The 16,533-nt window shown below is 43.6% G+C and overlaps 2 protein-coding genes across 2 annotated transcripts; both read right to left on the bottom strand.

Annotated features, from left to right (window-relative positions):
* Positions 1 to 3,304: 3,304 nt before the first annotated feature.
* cenpi (centromere protein I) lies at positions 3,305 to 12,233 on the bottom strand. The gene is made up of 20 exons (XM_061290083.1): positions 11,982 to 12,233; positions 11,185 to 11,322; positions 10,765 to 10,883; positions 10,503 to 10,610; positions 10,382 to 10,430; positions 10,231 to 10,277; positions 9,905 to 9,994; positions 9,362 to 9,490; positions 9,040 to 9,183; positions 7,801 to 7,921; positions 7,507 to 7,598; positions 7,276 to 7,393; positions 7,024 to 7,088; positions 6,800 to 6,909; positions 6,317 to 6,452; positions 5,822 to 5,946; positions 5,425 to 5,473; positions 5,043 to 5,258; positions 3,830 to 3,871; positions 3,305 to 3,749 (listed from the first exon to the last, which is right to left on the bottom strand). The coding sequence occupies exons 1-20, from the start codon at positions 12,145 to 12,147 to the stop codon at positions 3,621 to 3,623; spliced, it is 2,193 nt and encodes a 730-aa protein (XP_061146067.1). The 5' UTR covers positions 12,148 to 12,233; the 3' UTR covers positions 3,305 to 3,620.
* Positions 12,234 to 12,393: 160 nt separating this feature from the next.
* Positions 12,394 to 15,932, bottom strand: LOC133157209 (uncharacterized). Its single transcript, XM_061283582.1, has 8 exons — positions 15,730 to 15,932; positions 14,635 to 14,780; positions 14,306 to 14,418; positions 13,960 to 14,093; positions 13,374 to 13,465; positions 13,185 to 13,270; positions 12,931 to 13,117; positions 12,394 to 12,842 (listed from the first exon to the last, which is right to left on the bottom strand). Exons 1-8 carry the CDS (start codon positions 15,788 to 15,790, stop codon positions 12,696 to 12,698), a joined length of 966 nt encoding a protein of 321 aa, XP_061139566.1. The 5' UTR covers positions 15,791 to 15,932; the 3' UTR covers positions 12,394 to 12,695.
* Positions 15,933 to 16,533: the final 601 nt, after the last annotated feature.

Here is a 16,533-nt window from a genome sequence, read left to right as displayed (position 1 = left end):
CTCTGTTCTTCTAAAATAAGACTAAAAAGAGGACCAGCAGGAAGCCATGACAATGGAACAGTGCTAATCCTTTTAGCGTCATTTGCAATTACACTTCACAAGTGTTTTCCGTCACAAGTGCCTCCTAAAGAACAGTAACACTAGAAAATGGAAATGTAGTCCTGTGAGCTACATTGAACGACATCAGGAAATGATCTCCAAAGGAAATCGCTGGACATTATTTCAAATGATGACGACAAGGGGAACGCGCGTTACCAGCATGGAGAGATTGTTTGGTTTCTTTTATCCTTCTTGGAGCATTTAGAGGTTTTGAGAGGGAAGATGAAAGAACACCAATGAGGAGGAGTGGGAGGATGCGTCTGATCCTTAGCGCAGATATGATTACACTTTAACGACTTCTCATATTGGGACAAACCTTCACAGCGGCACCAGCAGACGTACAGAAATGAAGCGGCACATTAACTACTTTAAAGTCGAAATTGTCTTTGTTTTTCCTCAATGTTGTAATACTGCAAAGACCGTGAGGGGTGTGTTGACTTAAGTGAGCTACTGTGTGGCTTTTAAAACACCACAATCAACTGTGTCGGTAAAACAGTAGCGAGTAACCTCCGGCCTGCGAGAGCATGCCAAGCAGTTCCCAAACCCAATGAAACTTCAAAGGAACGGCTCCAAAAAGTTAAAACTGCTTTCTAGCCAGCCATTGTGTCCCTTATAGGAAGTAAAATTCCTCCTCATACCAGACGGTCACATGGTCACGTCTACCGTATTTTCCGCACTATAAGGTGCACCTAAAAACCTCCAGTTTTCTCAAAAGCTGCCTTATAATCCGGTGCGCCTCATATGGACCAACATGGATTTGTGGATGAGGACTAATTTATTAAAGGAAGCTTTACGTGTTTATTTTGTGTGTTGTGTGATATGAACGTTTGAGCAACGTTGAATTATTGATATATTGTTATTGTTTTCACTATTTCGAGTGTTACCATATTGTGATTGCTTTAACGTTTGAGCAAAATGGGCCATTCATTGAAGGAGCGCCTTATTATCAGGTGCGCCTTATAGTGCGGAAAATACGGTACAATGGCATTCAGGAGCACTGACGTCTTCACAATCTTAATTTGGATTAGCACTACTGACACCCTCACAGACACCCACCTACTGCATATGTCTGTCTTGAGTCATCATTACCTTTCATGTGTTTAGTCACTGAGAAATGAAGCAGATGTACCTAAAACCTCAAAAGCCAAATGAATCATGGTTCATTTTGTTATTACCGTGAGAATGTTTGTGTTTCGTGAAACACTTTCAACGAGTGTCGCTCGTCAAATAGTGATAACATGTACAAATGCACTGACTTAACGACTTGCCTTGGTCAAGATTTCAAGTCGTAAATCAAGGTACCAATCACTGCGTATTCTGTGTAAGCCCTAAAACTCGTTTAGTGGCCCGTGTATTTATTTTTTTCATTGCTTGTTAAAATATGAAACATGCTTTCTGTTGGACCCCTGATAGGGTTTGGGTGCACCATTCAAGCTCATATTTGCTTGCAAACTAACAAGGCTTGCCAAGAAAGACCAAACAAACTGGCGCACACTTCGTGCGCATCGTTACGCCCAAATCTTTGCATCTATGATCAAAAAATGTCAAAATGCAATAACAAGATTAATAAAAGAGGAGTCTTGAGAACTCACTTCTAAAGGAAAAGACAGCAGCCAGTCGTACCTTTTGGCTCCGGTCTGAGAGATTGGGGCTCAGGTGTTAAAGGTAAAGCTCCCACGGCGGGGTTGGCTCCCAAGCGGCTGCGGCTGCAGCTGCGGTGAGAAATCCGGCGGGGGTGGAGGTGGACCCGGGAAGAACACCGGAGAAAAGCGCGGAGGAGCAGCTGCGGCGGAGACGATGGAGAGCGTGACATCAGGGAGCAGTCCGATCACCGAGGAGCTTCATCCGCCCGGTAAGTGTGTGAGCAAAGGGATGTCCGCCCTCCTTTTCCTTTCCGCAGGTCAGGCAAGACGAGGGGGGAGAAGAACGCGTGTGGCCCGGGCACGGTGCGTCACGAGCGGGATAGAGCGAGGCGGTGTGTTTCGCTCCCGTCTTCACTGCAAGTGTGTGCGCGCCTTGCCTGCCGGGAGATTTACAACTTCCAAGTACCTCCCACACTTGGATCCTGATACGGATTCACTCATCCGTGGATGTTGGGGGGGGGGGGGAAGAAAACCTGGAAATAGCCACGAGTGCACGCTATCAACAGCACTAAATTAGTGGTGAATATTGTTCTTTTTTTTGTACAGATTTATTTTTCATTGTACTGTGGTATTTGTTAAGTATGCATGGTATGAAATAATTTAATTGATAGGTGCAATAAATTAGCTACACAAGATTACATTATTGTCAATGTTTTGTTTAACATTACATTTTTAGTTCAGCTAGTCACTTTTTTTTCAATACTTTGGGGAGTTGAAATCCCCATTTTCACTGAAAACGTGTATTTTCTCTTACCGTTTTTTTCATGTATAATGCGCCCCCATGTATAATACGCACCCTAAAAATGGCATAATGATGCTGAAAAAAAGCCTGTACCCATGTATAATACGCACCCAAATTTTGACTCCTACTTAAGTCCGTGAACGTAAAATTACTTCAGAAAAAAGATCATCTTTGGGAACAACCGGATGTTATTCTGCCGGTCAGTATCACTAGCATACTCAATAGCGAAGAAATGTTTCGGATTTGTGTAGGGTACATTGTGACAGCAAACGAGCAGGTGATCGAGCAAGCGTCTGATACGAGAGCATTGTGTTCGTATGGAGCGTGTTTGAAGTGAACAGCAGAGAAGAAAGCGCATCTGTAATGGCGGCCTCCGTATCATATCCGGATTTAAAAAGAAAATAATAAAAAAAATTTTTTGTACCCATGTATAATGCGCACCCCAGATTTTAGGACAATAAATTAGTTACATTTTGCGCATTATACATGGAAAAAAACGGTATTCAAGATTTTTTTTGGGGGGGGGACGTTCCATGGCGTCAATCATTTGTGGATTATTATTTTTATTCGCGGCCGACCAGGTCCTTAGTCCGTCAATAGTAGGGTTTCACGATACTGTATTTTGTACGCTTGTATTTGGAATCCATTTTCTTTTCATTAGGATTTTAATAAAAATACAACATGTTTAAGGATTTTGAATACTTGCACATAATACTAACTAAACCATTGCTTGTTAAATTCACAAGTAAAAAAAAAAAAAAAAGACAAGATACTTGAAAGTCAAATTTAAAAATTGAGCGCAACCAGCTGTACCTGTGTGTATTTTGTTGCGGCAGCTTGGTTTTATTTATATGGAAAGTAAAAGTTCCTTATTTTTAACAGACAAAATAAATGCAAAAGAGGCAGAATATCACACTGTACACTAAGAAGCTGTTTTGTGTTGCAAACAAACCCAAAACGATTTCTTGCACCCATCACTCATCTGTCACGGAACAGACCGTGATGTCACTAAAACTTGACAATTGATACAAATAAGTTATCTACATAAAAAGGTACTTGCAACCAAGCAAGCCCACTTAAAAAAGAAGTGGATGAGCAAAACTATGTACAAGTCCTTTAAGGTCCGTTTTTTTTAGCTAGAGCTGGAGGTCTTTCTTTCCCTCCAACCTTCGTCGCCCGTTGGTGTTGGTGTGGCAAAAGAGTTTCAGGCCGTCGTAGCCCTGCGAGTACAGATACTGCAGGTACCAGTTCCACGGCTTGACATGCTGCAAAACACAGGCAACCTCTGTCACATCTCTTGCCATGACCACGATTGCAGCAGCAAAACATTGGCGAGGCCACGTACCATTATAGATCTTAGATCCAACTCTTTTCTTTCAGGCCAACACTGACAATAAAGAGAGAAAGATTGTTAACTCCACACGTGGCAGAAATCCCAACTAGCACAATTCCGTCAATTTTGATAGCACACAGTTGTCAGCTAGTGCAGTTTTGTTCAACTAGTAAGTGTGTCCTCGGTGTTCTACTAGCGGGCAAAAGTGTTCTACTGTCGTGGAAAGTAGTTGTGAAAAAAACATCGCTTGTAAAAGTATTTTTATTCATGCACTGGCAGCTCAACGGCTCACAGCTGGATGTCGGCACTGGGACAGAATCAAAAAGGGCGTGTGTGTATTATCAAACGTGATGAAAGTTATTAATAATACAAAGCTCACTTAGGTATTAATATATGTTGTATGAAAGATACATTAATACCACATACTTCTTTCATTGAGCAAAGTGTGGCACTAGTTTGGGGGGGGATGAAGTAGTGGAAGACGAAAAGGAGACTAGGTCATTTGAATTTTGAAAGAAAAGAACATACACTGCTATTGTGACAGATCTCGATTAAGTTTCGTTCAGTTTTGCTATGGCAACTCGCGACTTGCTTGGCTTGAAAATGATGCCTGGCCGTTCGTGACTTAATTCTGACTCTCCAACTTACTCTTCGTACCCGTGATTTTTGTTGTGTGGTTTGCTCACTCGGTGGAAATGCATGACCCGCATTATGTTGTGCCTGTGCATATTTCAGCAATGTTTGAATTCCCAGCTCAAACTGTTACTCAAGTAATGTTTGGGGTGAACTTTTATTGAATGCTTTAATTTGTGATACATTTTGTGTGTGTGTGAAAAGTTTTACCACAGGTTTATTTCATCCGCAGATACTGCATATACTATATTTTTACGACTTGGTTGCGGCTGGCTGGCTGTCTCTCGCTCACTTAAAACCTGGAAATAGTTTAGTGCAGTGACGTTCCTTGCCGCATCACTTAAAGAAAGGCCTAAATCTATCGACATAGGTGTCATGGCCCTTCTCGGCCTACTGTGCAGAACTAGGTTGCAAGAGGTTCCACTGGAACCACAAAGCCTCAAAAACTTGTAACGGGAACACAAGTTTACAAAAAACAAACAATTTGAACATTGCCACGTATGAATGAAAACGTGACCTGCATTCTAGGCATAGACGGTGCTAGTTCTGCTTTATGAGAAACCTTGAAAGCAATGTGGAGGCGGAGACTCACCTTGAGGTGGAAGGTGATGGCGTGACCCAGGAAGGCCGGGTGGTGAACGAAGTTGAAGCTGGCGGAGCACTGGGGTACTTTGCTCCTCTCTAACAGCCCCTCGTCTACCCGCACATTGGCACCTGACTGGAATGTTTTGCCGTTCCACAGGAAGTTGACCATGTCAACTACGTAGTGGTTGAAATCGCTGAGGGTCTGGGATCTGATGTGAAAAGCCTGTCGGAGGAGCAGGCCGTTTGTTATGTCGATTTATTCTCACACCGCGAATGAAGTCAGTTGTTTTTTTCAGAGGAGAAATAAGGCTGACTGATAAGTACTTTTACACTTCAAAGCCTTCATTTGCGCTGGAATTTAAGTTGGCAACTTAATGTAGTTTGTGTACCTCTGTGACTTTCGACTGTTCTTTGGCAAATGTCAGGTTCACCTTGTACCTGAGGAAAAAAAAAGACAAAGTTAATGGCAAATGTCATAAAAGGCAATTTGTTCCCAGCACTGTGACGACAATGTCGAGGAATTAATTGTACTTTCTGTTGCCCTGACATTCTCCCGTTCTGCTTTGGAAAAATATATATTACAGAACCTTGTGCAAAAGTTAATTAGCAAGTCCTGGAAACTGTTCAAGCTTTCAAAAATTGAACACATCAAGATCAAACAGGAGAGGGCGCTTGGATATTTCACTTTGGCTCATTACTATAAATGATACATTAGCATATAAGTGCAAAGATGAACCATCCGGTAACATGGCGCTGTGTTACATTAAGGCCGGTGAGAGGTGGCACCTGTGCATGACGTAGGCCAGGCGGTCCACACTGACGGGGTCAGTGGCGAGCAGCGCCGGATAGAAAACGCCAGGCGGTGGTATCACAATCAGTGGGAAACCGTACTTCAAAAACATGTCGCACACCTGCAGAATGGTCATGAAATACAGCAAATTAATTAATGTACAGTCATACCTTTTGACTTTAGAGCATTTGGATAGCCAACAGCGCTCCTGATTTCACTCACTAGGCCACGCCCCTTCACAGCACACATCAAGACAATGCAGTGTGTGTGCGTGCGCGGCTTAGCCACCCTTCATAAACACTGGTTTACTTCTTTACATTTTCTTGTGAGTCAAGGTACTGCAGTACAGTACATGACTTTGTTGAGCACTCGATGGTGTCTTTACATTCATTGCTTGAGTCTGTCATTCACAACTACTTGATAAGATGGAGGACAATGTGTGTTTTAGAGCTGCATATCAAAACACAATCGGATCAATGAGCTCGCGTTACCGTCTCGTAAAAGTCCAGGATGAAGTTGAGCAGGAGGGAGTGGCAGCTCTCCAGCTGCAACCCCACAGAGGCCAAATGACCCACGGATTGCACCAGCAGCAACACAGAGTCCTTAAAGCCTGACAGAGTCATGTGTCTGGAAAGAAAATGGAAAATAGTTAGACAGCAGTAGGAACACTGTAGGCCAGCAGAGTGCAAAAATCAAGAAACTCATCAAATCTCCAGTTTAATGGTTCTGGGGGGGGGAAAAAAGTTCATTAAAACTGGCTTCAGTGCCATTTTGTACTGAGGCTGTCCCCCTTAAGCAAAGCAATGAGTGACCAACAAATTTTGCTGACGTGGACAGGATTATAGATGGCACTGAATATTGGATTTCCTCACACACGACTAATAGTTTTTAGTGGCTGTGTCCATCACAAGGTGACAGCCTTTCATTTATTCCCGTTGTGGGTTATATGCGTCAGCTCCCTTGCTGAGACTTACACTGAGGTGTGACTGCTGATGCTGATGTCCAAGTCGTCTTCCAGAGCGAACACCGAGTGCCAGGTCAGCCAATTCCGCAGCATGCTGTTTAGACATTCCAACAGCCCACACTGAGGACAGACGCACACACACACAAACATCAGTCAAAACTAGCCCTATTAAATCACATAGGAAAGTGGTTCCTTGTTGTAATAGCTTCAAATAAACCGGAGCAGAACGCGTACCTTGAAAAATGGTGAGGACGTAAAGTAGAGCTGCTTGAGGGGCTCTAAAAGAAGCCGTTCCATTTCTGAGGAGGGGGGGGGGATAAGTAAGTCCTTTTATTTACTATATAGTGCTTCTCACAGAGAGGACTCACAAAGTACTTCATAGCGTCAACTCTTAAACACAAACATTAAACAATTATCGCAAGAAAAATTGAAAGTACCTAAATTGTTAACAAATGAAACCGCGGCAAACATTTAAAATAAACCTACTGTAGCTAGGAACCACGGGAATGCTGCTCAGCAGGCCGAGGATCTGCGGACGCATGAGGCATCCGTCCCAAACAGAGAGGAATTTGTAGAGAAACGCTTCGGAACTACAAAATCCCTCCTGGTAAAGATGTTGAGACACAACAGGGGGGAAAAAGAATTAAAGGTCAAAAGAAACATTCAAAATGTTTAATAAGGCAAAAGGGTACGAAGGTACTAAGAACACAGGCTCACCTGGAGAAATTGCTGTGCCGACAGTAGCTTGTTAAGAAACTGCAGGGCTTCATCAGAATTATCCATTGAGTCTCCGTCCCGACAAAAGAATTCTGAAAGAAGATTCAAAGGTAGAAAATTTAAAAAAGACACAGCATTTCAGATTCCTTGTGTATTTGTTTCCTGAGCTTGGCATCTAACTTGTAAAGCTCATGCTGAAAGAACGCCACGAGAGTCACGTATCAGCTACCGGTTATCTTAAATTTGGGCACAACTTCCTGACAGGGACCGGCATCCCGGTCACTTCTGCCTTACCTTCTTGGAGCGCGTAGCCAAGCCAGAAATTGAGGCGTAGGAGGGCCGACTCCTCCTGCACACAGTCCAGGTAATGCAGAGCCACGCTGGTGGACAGCAAAGAGCCCATCTGAGTTGGCAGCTGGTGTGGGAGTAAAGAAGGAGCCAAACATAAGCAAGATATGTGTGACAAGTCATGACCTTGGGACAAAACATAAAAAAATCTTACGCAGAAAGGCAATGACAAATATGCAACTATATGCATGAAGTTAAATATTGCACCACAAACCCTCAAGGGCAACCTCCATTAGTCACCTCTAATTTGCATCAAGGCAGACTGATTCAAGATTAAAATCACCCGGGAGATCACCTTTTTATTTATTTTTTTAAATACTGTTCGCAGAGCAGCAGTCTGTTACGTCAATAATCCACCAGCAGCTCGTAATCCTAATAACTCACTGGGAGAATTTATACAGTCTCTGATAATGTGTGAACAACTGCTTCCTTCTCCTTCATTGCGGGCACTTTGTTAGAGTAATAAGCAAATGACAAAAAAAAGGGGGTGTGTGTGTTTGAATGGAGCTCAGCTCTCCCAGCAAATGGTTAAAAGCATAATGAGGGGGTTCATAAGTGATATTTTCTGAGGCGTTTGAAGAGAACTTCACTAATTCATTACGGCCAACACACACCGGTCCTTATGACCAGTCCTGACAACAAAATGGGTGAAATTACATTTCATGATGCAGAATGTGCGATCCTCCAACCATAACTCACGTTATTGCTTCTTTATAGGACGTTTTTCAGCCTTTACTATTCTTTTTATTTGGGCCTGCTGTTGTTTTTCTCAACTTTTATTTGTCAAATAAATCACTAAGCAGAACACCTATTAAAAAACAGTCATGAAACTAGTTTATAACTCAGTATAGCAAAGAAATTGCAAGTCTGTAGAGGAGCGGCGGTGGGCAGAATACAAAAACAGGGATACAGCACCATTGTGTGGATAAAAGTAAGCATTACATGATAATGGGACTCAAATGTAAAACCAAGCCCCCCACACACACACACACTTTGCCAGTCTCTATCCAGCCAGGTCGTGAATGCGGTGACCAATTTAGGCGAAGCTATTGTATTGATTAGGAAGGAGGCACACAACTTATTCGCTAAAGGCGGACATGTTCGCTGCACTTTTTGAACTACATTTTGTTTTGATGTTATTGCAGTACATGATGTATTTCACTAAGCATGCATCTCATTGCCTACCTCTATGCGGTGTATGTTCTCCAAAAGCGCCGCAAAAGAACGAAGCTGCGTTAGTGGGACCAATTTTCGGCTTTGGGGGAACTCAGTCCGAGACTCATTATTAAGCGCAGAACTCAGAGGTGGCACTTCCAAATGGTGATGTTTCTGAAAGAACAGCACAACGGGGAGATGAAGATTAAACATTCATGGGTAAGGATTTCAGCAAACCCTTGCGTTAAATAAATAATTACGTTGGCGCGTATGAAACATATCTTTAGAAGGTGGCTTCACATGCAAGGCGACGCGGAATCAAAAGTAGCAGCAAGGATTTCAACCACCTTACCCTTTTCCTCAGTTTGCTCTGATCTTTAATTGTGAGAGTCACACCAAGATTGGGAGCAATCAACACACTGTTCTTCTGGACGAAAGCTAGTGCCGATTTCCAGGGCGAGTTGTGATTCCTGAATCCAAACTGTGAAAAAATACAACAAACGACAAAAATGCATTATATTATTGTGTCCACTGCATACCTCATAAGATCCAATCATATAACGAGAGCCCGTTCTGCCTGCTAGCAAAGGCGTGGGGAAAAAAATTACCATAAATTTCCAAATTTGTTATTGGTTGTAGATGGCAGTGGTGTCAAACTGACATTTTTCGAGCTAACTTCGCTAGAGGAAAGCGTCACTGAAATTTTGTTAGCATTGGCACATTTTTGATACGATTGTTGAGACTAATTTTGCACCTAATAAATTAGCCAGTGATTTTAATCCAATACATCTTTATTTATAGCACGCTTTCAAAACAGCCTTTGCTGTAACAAAGCGCTTTACAGAACATATAACAGAAAATAACAATATAGCAGAACACAATGAGCATAACATACCTTAATTTTGGACGGAATAGACAGCGCCACCAGCTCGGGGCAAAACACTTTATATAGGGACAACAGGTGAAGAAGGAAGGGTTGTTTTCCCTGAGAAGAAATGACACACCCATTGTTAGTACTCAATTTGTCTCCGTTTGTGGGGTTTCCATGCATTTCTCCTCAACAATCCTTTCTATTTCACGTTTTCTTTTGACAAAATTCTAATATAACAAAAATAATGTTAAAAATATATATATAATTTATAAATAAAATCAATAATAATAATTCATAAAAATAATCATTTCTGATGGTTCCGGTGGACTAAAACCAGCAGCCGCACTTACCAGTTTGGTTTGCAAATTGAGCAGCTTTCGGACTCGAAACACTCGCACTGCAAACAATTTCATGGATTAAAAGAAACTGTCAATAAAGGTCGACAAAGAAATATGAGAAAGATAAGGGGAAAATGAGCATCAAATGTCTGCTTTGACTCACCGCTTTCCTTTGTGGTTAGAAGGTACAGCAGGTGGCAGATGAAGGGGCACTGAAACAACATTTGAATACAAAGTGACTCAGCGCTCACTCGGGGGACTCAGACGAGTCGTGGGATACATACCAGGTTTTCGTCTGTCACAAAGCTGAAAATAAAGCCGTAGATGGCTCTCAGTTGATCCTTTGCATCAATCTGGTCAAACATGGTCAACACCCACTTGATGAAAAGAACCTACAAATGGTACGGGAGTGTCAAATAGCAACCGTAAAAAGGAGGTAAAGTGGAAGTTCAATCTGAGGACGACAGACGTTTGACTTGATCTGAGGTTTGAATTACATTACTGAAGGACAGAAATATAGCTTTCCTTTGCAACTACATTACTCACTTGTGTATTTACAGGTATTTTGGAGACACCCAGCCAAACTATGGCTCGAACCACAGCCTCATGAGGAACCACTGTAGCGGGGATCAGACACTTCAGCACACGGGGACACAAACTCGCTCCTACACGCAATAAAAATTGGGGGAGGCAAATATATCAGACAGTAGAAAAAAACCACAGGCATCACATGGGGTGAAAAGGACTGATCTTAAAACAATTTATTTCGAACATAAAGACTTTTGGTTTACAATCATTGCTCGTCACGAGTGCCATTTGTAGACTCCACAGAGCACCACCAATCCAAATGTCCATTTTACAACAGACGTATTCATCATACATCATGCAATAGTGTCATTAATAACCTATTATCTATCTACTGTTCCATCCAACCATACATACTGACTGATACAGCCATCATCTTACCCATGCGAAGGCTCATTGCAAACTCCAGCATCACAGACATGGCATTCGGTGGAAGTCCTGCAGAGTAAGCCACCTTCTCCACCACCACCAGGTTCCCCTCCATGGCATCGTTGCCAACCATGGGAGTGCCTGCCTTAACTAGATGAGAGACATCACCAGCAGAGAAATGGAAATGTAACATCAACAGAACAACAACAAAAAGTAACAGGACACCTCGACGTCACGCCTAAACGGAATGAAAATGGAGCTTTGCATTGATAGAAGAAGAGTTTCTACGAGTTTTGAGTGTGTCTGATGGGAAATTTAAACCACATTTGGGACATCACTGATCATCTTCAACCCACATGTGTTGGGTGGGATTAAGGTGAGGGTTCTGTGCCAGTTCTTCCTAGGTCAAATAGCTTTGGCCTTTTTCTGGATACAAAATACACTGCCCTTTTAGCTATTCATCGTTATGTTATCGCTCCAAATTGTCAAGTTGTCGTAAATGCTCCATTTAAAAAGTAGACTGGAGCAATTTGGATTATATTATTGTTTGTGATGTTACACGTTATCTCTGCTACTTTCGGTTCTAGATATAAAATAATGACAGTAGAACAAAACTCAAACCCATTTTCTACATTGAACTTCAACATTGAGTGACGTCACACGATACGGCCGAACTTTCGTGTACACAATACAGGATGCTGTTTATAAAGCTATAAGCAGTAAATATGCGCCATTAACTTAATAATCGTTGATACACAGTCTCATATTTATGGCTATTTAGAAGTTTGAGTAGGGGGCGGTGGTCCTACCGTTAGAGAAATAGTTTATGGCCAGTACAATTGGGTCATCCGCCTCATTTTTCCGTCTCTCTTTTTCGGCGACTCTCCGACTTCTGTTAAGACTCCGGTTGGACACAGACTGGTCGTTTGACTGGTTCGAATCCGAAGACTCCGACAAATGTTGTGTCGCTTCCATGTCTACATTGCTAAAAACTAAATGACATCCAAGCCTTTCTTGCGTTCCGCCATTCAAACTGTAAAATCTTCGCGCGACCGTTTGTTCTGCGCTTGCGCAGTAGGGTATACGTTCGCCGAGTTGCATTGTGGGCAATGAAGTACGTGAAATTTTCATTCCAGGAAGTTACTTCCGGACTGGACAGAATACAGAAAGTAATTGAAAGTTAAACCGCTAGTCTGTGTGAATTAGAAAAATTATCCTGGAAACAACTACTGAGATTTATTGCAATTATTCTGGTTCAAACACGTTTACATAGTTGAAAGAAAATCATCACTTGAATATAGTCGAAGAATTCATCAGAACATGTGTATTCAATTAAAGTGTGTTTATATTCGTACTATATTTTTACACAATATGCAAAAATGTACCGTGACATTATCTTGCACACTTAGTCTAACGTGAACTTGTAGGTGGCGACGGCTAAAGAAACAATAAGGAAAAAAACACGCTGATTGCCGTCGGCTGACGACGCCCAGACAGGAAGCGGCGCTCGGACAGCCGCGTGGTCACTTCAGCTGGACGTGGATCTGCTCCACTTGCCATACCAACAGCAAGTTGATGGCTTGCAGATCCTGAACTTGATAAGCAAAGTCCTGCTGGGGCCCGCCGTTGAAAGTCAGCTGGAAAGCGCCACTGCCACACTTGATGACAATCTAGACGGCGGAAGGCGGAGTGCAGGTTACTTTCTACAGGTTTTGAATTTGGGTGATGATTGAACGCTGACTTAGCGACGGACTTCACCTCGAAGGGGAGTCCTGGTCCAAAGGGGTTTTGTTGGGGAAGGTTCCCGGTCAGGTTCTCGCCCAATTTGCCGCTGACTTTGGTGTTCATGGTGAAGCTCTTAGTGCCAAAGTCAATGTTCAGGTGCAGCGCATTGTTGCCCGTCTCCTTGCCGCTGCTGTCACGCACGTCCATGTTGATCACCAGTCTGCAAACACAAATGTGTCAGCTGCCTTCTTTGGCTGTGTGTGTGGGTGGGGTGGGGGGGGTATTACTTGGTTGCTTGGGGAATGGATTGTCCCTTGATGACGAGTGTACGTCCCACGCTGAGACCGCCCAAGCCACCTTGGAAGCCGCCGGTCTGCGCGCACACACACCAGAGAAAGATGAGAACAAGTAGGCCATGCACGCGCTTTGGGGACAGCTCCAGTGGACAAACAAAGGCACAAACAGCACAAACTCACATCGCTGTATTTCATATAGAGCTGGCACTGGCACGCCACATCCCGAGAGGAACACGACGCTCCATTGGTGGCATTTGCGCACATGCGCTTGTCTGAAAATGCCAAAAGTTAAATACATTCAGGCGAAAAAGTGTCTACACACAAGTCAATTTCTTGAGGGCTTTGCCAATTACGAAATTATACAACTTCAAAAGGGAGAGTCCATTCATAAATGACCAAATCTGAACGTTGAAAATGTGAGGCTTTGATGGTCGTCGTTGCAACGGAGGACGACCTTCTCCACTTGGTCAGGAGGTGGGGGCATCTTCTGCACGCGGGAAGTCTGCCCTGCCTGGCGGGCGGCGTGACCGAAGGCCTTCCGCTTGCTCCCACCTTTTGCTGGAGGAGGAGGAACTCGGCTCGTGGCGGTGCTGCGCAACCTTCTTGTAAGAAACTAACGCTGCAAGTCGAATGCTCTCATAAACGTTGACTTCCAATTTGCTCGTCAAAAAATGTGACTTCCTTTCTTAAAATATAAGCCGCACCAAATATTTTTCAGTGTCATGACACATGAACGCTGCAGCCGCAAAACAAGGTGTGCACTCACCTCTGGGCACCTTGCAGATGTAGCCCTGGCTAAAGTCACATGGGTAGTCATTCCAGCTACCACCATAACTCCGCTGTATCTCACCGCAGTTTTCCTGTCCTAAGTAGTGGTCTGGCTGATCGATATCCCAGTACCTGCAAGAGAGCAGATGTTGGGCAGAGACACAACGGTTTGAAACAAACTATTCCTGTCATGTTTGCAAGTCTTTCAGAGTTCTTGTTTGTGAATATTGAGGTATCAAGTTGAGTCATCATCATCATTTAAAGGAACAAGTGCGCAAGAGAAACACTTCAAGCGATTCACCGTCTAACAAGCTTGTCGCGCTTTCTCACTGAAGGACACTCACGAGTAAGAGAAAGGTGTTCCGTCTGTCCACTGCCACACAGTGCTCCCAGGCGCCGCACGTCGCAGGCCGATCCAGTACCAAGAATGGTCCAGTGCTTGCAGTGCCACCCATTCCTGCAAGGCAAAAAGTGAGTGAGTGAGTGAGTGAGTGAGTGAGTGAGTGAGTGAGTGAGTGAGTGAGTGAGTGAGTGAGTGAGTGAGTGAGTGAGTGAGTGAGTGAGTGAGTGAGTGAGTGAGTGAGTGAGTGAGTGAGTGAGTGAGTGAGTGAGTGAGTGAGTGAGTGAGTGAGTGAGTGAGTGAGTGAGTGAGTGAGTGAGTGAGTGGCGTTACCTGCTCCCGTCGGTCCCTAATGCTCGCCAGGTGGCCTCCCTTGGACACACAGTAGTGCTCAGCCTGGTCCCAGTCCAGATTGTTTGTTCCGAAGAAGTAACAGTGATTGCTGTATTCCTGCCATCCGGAAGGACACACGGACACCGCTGGAACGAGAAGAAAAATCAGATGAGCTGTGCCAGCATCCAGCATAAGTCACCACATGCAGGAATAAGAAAAGGCGGGGTGGTTTGTCTTGCAACAATGTCAACACTTCTGCAGGAGCAACTTCGGTTGGTGTCAAAAGGCACGCGTGGGCATCCTGTAGTTGCAGAGGTACGCCTCTGGGTGACGCTGCAGGACAACAAGACGTCCAATGCAGGCCATTGCGATGACAGCCTCAAACCAAACAGGGCAGAGTGTGTTCACCCAAAGACGTCATTATCTCGGTTTTAGGCTTTTTTTTTTTTTTTTTTACAATTTAGTGATTTTGACAGGACATCAGGACTCGGTTACGGGAAATGTGAAAAGCCTAGGATGTCCTCTAATAATCATTTGATTTATCCCGTTTTTAGGTCTGGAACTTTGAAAGCGCACTTGCCTACGGACGGGAATAGGTGGGAGGGAGAATAAAATACACCAGCCGGCAGCTTTCTGCACAGTAATAATTGCCCACCCGCACTAACGAACGAACTTCATAAAATGTTTTTAAAGGGCTACCATACTTGTCCTGAGAGCATGCTTTCATGAGATGATCCGTTCTTTCAAAGCTGTGCCTTTGAAGACATTTTTTGATGGTTGTCGTTGTTGAACTTTACAAATCCGATGGCATATATAGGTCGTGCTTATTTAAATGTACGAGTATCACCCTGAAATCCGCTGGGAAAAAATCGGAGCGGCCCAGTAAGTTGGGTCAGTTTGACCGTCCAATTTTTGACCTAGCTGTTTTACCAGTGTGCCAGGAAAAAAACGTTCAAAACCTCAAAGTGATTTCGAAAAGTTACAAAATTAAGTTACGTTAAATTCGACCAAAGAATAATAGTATATGCAATTCTACACCTGACATACAAAAAGGCGGCATTTCCGTCCGAATAGAAGAAGTGAATAAATGCTCACCGATACAGATGAGACGCAGTGCGAGGGCAATCATGAGCCAAGCGGCGAATGACGGAGCCATGTTCGGAATGTGAGGACTCGGTCGTGGACCCAATTCAGTCGGAAACACAACAGCAGAGAACTCGAGAGGATGCTGGTGCGTCGTCTGGCGCCTGCCTGCCTGCTACAGTGCAATTCGAGCGTGTGCAAGCCAGCTCCTCACAAGTCGCCCCCCACCCACACACACACACACACACACACACACACACACACACACCACGCACGCCACAAAGGATGTTGAGATGATGCTCTTCGCGCTTTGCGTGATATTATACAACTTTTGTACACAAAGAAGTTACACTTTGAACTGAAAATACGTGTGCTGCGCTTGACGTGGAAAAGTAGACTTATACAAGTTTTGTACACAAAAAAGTACAACTTTAAACTGAAAATACCTGTGCTGCGCTTGACGTTGAAAAGTAGAACAGGATGTGCGTGACGTCATTCCAAAGCCTGGACAGGCCTTTAAAGACAAGCAGAGAAATACAGTAGCAGGCTTTGGAAGTGTCGGCGTTGGATAGTGAAAGCACCTCAGTGGGTACGTGAGAGCTTAAAATACAATTTAAACGTAGCAATGAAAGATTGGGGGAAAAAAGACCTTGGTGACACTTGTTGCCACTGTGAATGACAAAGATGCTCAGTCAAGCACAAGCGGAATTAAGCGTCTCTCTATAAACATCTCCACGACATGCCAAAAGACTCAGCTCAGTACAACTAGACAATCAGGTCATCTTATCAATTTTCTTTCTCACTATATTTTCAGAT

Source organism: Syngnathus typhle, linkage group LG1, assembly GCF_033458585.1.
Source record: "Syngnathus typhle isolate RoL2023-S1 ecotype Sweden linkage group LG1, RoL_Styp_1.0, whole genome shotgun sequence".
Taxonomy (NCBI): Eukaryota; Metazoa; Chordata; class Actinopteri; order Syngnathiformes; family Syngnathidae; genus Syngnathus; species Syngnathus typhle.
The sequence above is the reverse complement of the archived record's forward strand: the minus strand, read 5'-3'. Positions and strand labels throughout refer to the sequence as shown.

What these genes read in the sequence shown, in the direction of transcription:
- cenpi (XM_061290083.1), bottom strand. Translation starts at nt 12,147, where the DNA reads ATGGAAGCGACACAACATTTGTCGGAGTCTTCGGATTCGAACCAGTCA. An exon ending in AGAACATACACCGCATAGAG is followed by an intron (nt 7,922 to 9,039) that starts GTAGGCAATGAG and finishes CTCCCACACCAG; the next exon opens with CTGCCAACTCAGATGGGCTC. An exon ending in CTGGCCTACGTCATGCACAG is followed by an intron (nt 5,474 to 5,821) that starts GTGCCACCTCTC and finishes TTTTTTCCTCAG; the next exon opens with GTACAAGGTGAACCTGACAT.
- LOC133157209 (XM_061283582.1), bottom strand. Translation starts at nt 15,790, where the DNA reads ATGGCTCCGTCATTCGCCGCTTGGCTCATGATTGCCCTCGCACTGCGT. An exon ending in TTAGGGACCGACGGGAGCAG is followed by an intron (nt 14,419 to 14,634) that starts GTAACGCCACTC and finishes TTTGCCTTGCAG; the next exon opens with GAATGGGTGGCACTGCAAGC. An exon ending in TCCATTCCCCAAGCAACCAA is followed by an intron (nt 13,118 to 13,184) that starts GTAATACCCCCC and finishes TTGTGTTTGCAG; the next exon opens with ACTGGTGATCAACATGGACG.